Here is a 5,725-nt window from a genome sequence, read left to right on the forward strand (position 1 = left end):
CCCAAATGTTACACACTGGGCCTTTTAGAAGTGAAACGGCTCTTCTGTGTCAACAATTTATTGATGACTCATCTTCAGGGCATATACAAACATGCCAGCCAATATAATGTGATTACAGAATTTTTGATGATCCAGGAAAAGCCTCCCATCGTGTAACACTAGTAGTTCTACCAAACTAAATGGCACTATGTGTATTTGAGTGTCAGTTTTCACAAACGTCGCCAGCAGCTCTCTCTTCTACTATAAGATAAAACAAATAAAAGATGTCCTGTCACGTGGGATTGAAAAAAAACATCTCTCATCTGTACTCTGAGATGGTGGACTCCTCCATTGTCTGAATCATTCTAAAACTTAAAAACACTCCACCATACTTCACCAAAACATCCCATTTAATGTAGGGAAATGCTAAATATCATTAAAACTATTTGACAATAATTTAGTTAAATTCAACATCGTCTGGAAAATAAGTCATTTTCCAATCAAATGTTTGGGAAACTGACCGGAGTATAAACTAAAGACACAACCCAGAGTGTCCAACAGTGCCCCCAAATTTGTCTTCCCAGTTCAATTCTCCCCAAAACATATCTTAGTTGCATAAAAAGCACAACATCAGTGTCAGCGCACACACCTTACAGTAGTGCGAGTGGCGGAAAACTTTTTGGCTTGATACTGTAGCTATCGTTTTTACTACTCTCTAGTGAGCAATAATAAAAGAATGAGTCAGGAGTCATGATTTCCAGTCCAGCAGCAACTGGAAAGACACACCTAGCCAAGGATCTACACCTCATTCACATTTGTCTCAGTCTGGTACAACCACTCTAGCACAACCCAAGAGTCATATCTATGAAAATCGACAGCAAACGGTAATGAAAAACGTGCAAATTTTATAGCTAATTAAACGTTTTAAAAATCTTTGCAAGGTCGCAAGACAGAGCAAGGTGCGATGCCAGAAGTACTTTAGTTTCACTTTCATTTTCTGACAGAGCTATTACACCAGCAGACCACTGACTAGAGAGGAAAACAAACTAGCAAATACCAGTTAAAATAGCAGTTAGCCCTCTCCAAAGGTGTGTGTGACCCTGCTGGACTCTGTGGGTCACCTGAAAAACTTCCTCTATAAACATCACAATGGTTTTGTGTGCGATAATCAGCATCACAAGGAGTCTAATAATGGTGGTTGGTTGGATGGTTTCTATAATATGCTGCATCAGGCCCCATTTAAAAAGTCATGGAAAATGACCCATGACGCAATTTTTCAAATGACTGCTTAAATGTGCAGAGTTGAGGAATCAAGCAGAGAAAAAAAGTGTGCACTTACCAGTTTAATAGCTACATACTCGTTGGTGTAGAGATTTTTGCCTGAAATAAGAAATGCATAAGGTTATATTAGACAGATTTGAGATATAAAGTACACTCCTTGAGGCTTTACAATTGGTTAACAAGGGTATAATCAACTCTATAAGTGGTGTCAAGATATTCCTGCACATTTTACAAGGTTCATATATAAAAAGGTCAATGACAGAATATGATCCAATCATGTTCCTTTTTTCCCAGTTCTACTATAAATATACACTCAAGTTTCATGGTACACTTAACCACAGATAATACAGTATAATACAGTCCTGCAAAAAATGCTTACCTTCATGAAAATGATAGTTATATTTTATTTAAACGTTTTGAGAGATTTTGGTTGAATATGTTTAATTAATTTATAGTGCTGTATTACATTACACTGAGAGATGTTTCCAATATTGAGTCACTCTGTGAACCGACCGTGAGTCATTTAAATGGGATAGACAAGATATTAGAAACATCTCTCCATATAATGCAATACAATTCAACAAAACTACTGAGTACAGTTAGACACAGAACCATTGAGAACGGCTATAAAAACTCTGAAATTCACTTCAATCAGTTTTTCCCTTGTGTCTTGAACCATTTAATACAAGATTTAGACTCAACTTACCAAGCTTCAATTCACCAAAGTTTCCACAGCCGATCTTCTTGCCCACACGAAAATTTGGCCCCACCATGAGAACCCCTGAAGAGCTGGAGGAGCCAGATGGTCGGGACGAGTGTCCACTGCGGCTTCCCTGGGAAACTTTGGCGGCCCTAGTGGGCCGCTCGCCATATTTATCTCTCTGTTGATCCATGGTGTGAGCAGCACAGGTCAGCGGGAGCCAGGAGTGATGTACAAAAAGGCCTCCTGGGCCGGGCCCACCACAGCCACAGCCCTGGTCACTGACAGTGCCTGGATGGCACAGTCACTCTCATGAGACAAAACCTGGTACAGCTAACCGACACTCCTCCCCGTCCTCACCCGTCACCTCTAACAGTTGTTGAACAGGCTGATCTCTGTTCTCAACATCTGTCACAGGAAGGAGAAGGTGGAAGACCTGTAACAAACACAATAAAACATGAGAAAGGAAAAAGACATTGACTTTCCACAGAGAGCAGCACATGGAACATGGTAGTGTTGTTCCTCGTGTAAATCTGATAAAATCCTACAACAAAATGTTGGCTTTCAGAATACAACTTCAAGAGGCTGATCTCTTTGTTTTAGCTTTAGTCTTTTTCTCTCTTACAAGCATAAAAAACGCCAACCAGAAAATTATGACATTCCGTCGGTCCACAGTAAAAACAACCAGGCCTCATGAAAACACAGGCACAGCAGACCTTGTAAATGCCAATTTCCACACTAAGGACCTTTAAGTCACGATTTTTAAAAACATGCCTCCCTGCCTTAAGAAGTGAACAGACAACACAATAAAGTAAATTAAACCAGAAATTGGGAGGCAGATAGTTTGTCATTTAAGTTTCACTACTGTTATGTGAAGAAATGTGCAGCAAAATCTGACAAAAAATGTCATTCATGCACTACACAGACAGTGAGGCATGGTGGGGCGGCTACATGGCCCTTTGGCTGGACATTCAATTTTAAGAGTTGAGAAAAAGCTCCATTTGCTTATCTCAACTCTTACCAAAGGTTTCTAAAGTAAAAATAAATATTCAGAGCCACATATGATGTCACCAGTAATCTCTGTAGTTTCACATTTTAACAGCTGAATATATTCTAAATTTAAATTCACCATAACATAGCAGGTTTAACACATTTTTGAAGCTCATGAGTCATGTGAACGCATTAAATCACTGTTTACAAGTATACAATGCTCAACGAGGACAGGACTGGCTTACTGTAACAGCGCCGCGGGGCTGAAGAGATAGTCATCAAGTCACAGTGGTCACAGAAAACACAGCAACCAGTTTGAGCAACAACACAAGCCTTAAGTCATAGTTTGTGATCATGAAGGCATCTAAGACTCTCCACCACCCACAGCTATAGCCTGGCAGACAATGTCAGCGGGGAATATTATGTAAACAATTATATAAAGCTACGTCTGCTCGGAAGGACACGATAGCTTAACTAAATGGACACTGGTCTGATTTTGTCAAGCGCTCAGCAAATAGTTTTTGATTCAACCTACCCCCTTGTGCCACAGGCAAGAAATGTGTAAATATTAAATGATGTGACTATAAGGGCACTTTGGTGTGCAACCAGTAAGACATATGATGTTTATCAACTGCAGGCCTCTCTGAGGACTTCCTATTTTTCAGCAAGTCGCTCTACTGAAGCTGCAAACAAAATGTTGACTGTAAATTAGGCAGATTACCAGTTACAAAGGTTATTCACCTCAAATATATATATATATATATATATATATAATCTATTTAAAGAAACAATTTTCCATTAAAAAAACAATATTTTATGTTTTCAATAAAAAAACAACAGCTATTAATGTTTTCATGACAATGCTGTAATTCCTGAGCATGGAAAGGCTGCTGTTGAAAAGTATTTGTGTGTGGGCTTCCGGATGACTCATGCTCAGTATTGCCTGCCACATCTCAGCATCAAAGACAGCTAGTTTGCTCTCAAGGGCAACTGTGCACTGTTGCTATTACATAAAACCAGGAACAGAACAACATGGCTATAAAACAGGTTTGCGGCAAAGACCAACGGTGAGCTGTAACAGTTTCCATTGTGCAAATAATCATTTGTAGGCCACTCTAATCCATCGTGCGTTGGTGTTCAGATTAGCTCAGCTACGTTTTTTTTCTCATGATTGAAGATGGGGGATGCAGGATAATAAACACACACCCAACCGGTGTTCAGCCCTTCACACCAGACTACTATCACTGATTTCCTGGTCGTCACTGCTGCTCACGTAGCCCAGAGTGCAACTGCAGATACACATCACTGCTAAACTACAGCACTGTAATCTTGATAAACAGAACATTCAGCTCATTTAAGTTGTTACTACAATATTAAGGAAATCGAAATCGAAAATTCAATAAGATTGTAATGTTTATTTGAGTATGGGATATGTTTTCAAATGTTTTTAACTGTAATTGGCTTCAAATCGTTCAATAAAAAAAGGTATTTTTGTAAATTAAGACTGATCAAACATTTGAAAACTTTTCTCATTTCCACAATAATGACATAAAAATATATTTAATATATTACAAGCTTATTTTGTTTTGAGACATAAGAGATAATTCATTGTTTAAGATGACATGGCCAGTTTTTTGTTTTTCTTTTGGTTTTAGTCTAGTTTGTTTGGAGCGAATTATATGCAAGCTTCACTTTAAATAGTGTTTTTTCTCCTCACAGCCTGAGAGCTATTTTGATGTTGAATTGCACAGTAATACTTTTGTTACAGGTGCTGCCCTATATGGCAAAAAATGTTGACAGACTTTGTACACAGTGTAAACTGAAAGGACATGTTTTTTTTATTTTCTGGAGACAAAACTGAATGTACAGTTTCTTTTCCTGTTTTATGCATCTGCTTTACTACTAGGCTAAGATCACCACAGCCTAAGTGTATCTTGAACATGTTCAGACATGCCTAAACTGAGGATTAGGATGGAAAAATAAAGATGTGGGACAAGAACTTCATTCTATCTAAGGCAGCAAAACTGTACTTCATGAAGGATAGCAAAACATCTGCAACCTTTAATTACAAAGGCGTATCGCACTGTAATGAGCCCCTAGGCATCATTCATCTACTTGTGTATCGTTTCCTCTGGTGCTCATTATTAAATATATGTTCATTTATTGAACAAACGCCCAAACTAGACCAAATCAAAGGGAAGGTCTTGTCACCCCATTCCCAACACACATTTTAGAATAGTAGAGTCACAATGAAATCTTGCTTCATTTACCTTACGGGGGAGGAGAAAGCAACATGCAATCCAATATAATAACCCCACAATAACTACTGCCTTTGTAAATGTTCAAAGCTGAAACTATGTTGGAGATGTTGAACTAACCCTACAGTATTGTTTCAGGGCTTACTAAGTGGCAGTGTTTTGGTGGATTGTATTATTTTAGGAGTTTTTTTCAAACTTGTGTGTGTGTATGGGATATGCAAAATAAATATCATGCTGTAACTGCATAGAATTTCAGTATATTACTGTTACTGGGCAATAGAAAACGTCTGTACACATGGCTTCTTCAGTTTTGATGTAGGGTGGGGAATCCCCAGCCTTTATCCCTGTGGAGGTGCCATGTCTCCTGATATATGAGTTTGAGGATACACACCTTTTGGCATCCTATGAAAGTAATTTAGTTTGTCAGAAGGAGAAGTCATGAAAGGATTTTATAAATTCATATCCCATTACAGATTTAGCTTATCGACCCTTAAGCCCAGTTCCGACCAAAGATTTG

At 38.5% G+C, this 5,725-nt stretch overlaps 1 protein-coding gene across 4 annotated transcripts in view; it reads right to left on the reverse strand.

The window, feature by feature from the left end:
- csnk1g1 (casein kinase 1, gamma 1) overlaps nt 1-5,725 on the reverse strand; it is a 31,049-nt gene that overhangs the window by 21,531 nt on the left and 3,793 nt on the right. For all 4 annotated transcript variants that reach the window (XM_035652233.1, XM_035652232.1, XM_035652231.1 and 1 more), the window contains exons 2-3: nt 1,967-2,396; nt 1,319-1,359 (exon numbers count right to left, since the gene is read on the reverse strand). In XM_035652233.1, coding sequence (XP_035508126.1) covers nt 1,319-1,359; nt 1,967-2,153 — 228 coding nt within the window. In that variant the 5' untranslated portion in view covers nt 2,154-2,396. The remainder of the gene's footprint in view (nt 1-1,318; nt 1,360-1,966; nt 2,397-5,725) is intronic.

This window comes from Morone saxatilis, unplaced genomic scaffold (assembly GCF_004916995.1).
Source record: "Morone saxatilis isolate NCDOM2014 unplaced genomic scaffold, NCSU_SB_2.0 Contig11, whole genome shotgun sequence".
NCBI lineage: Eukaryota > Metazoa > Chordata > Actinopteri > Moronidae > Morone > Morone saxatilis.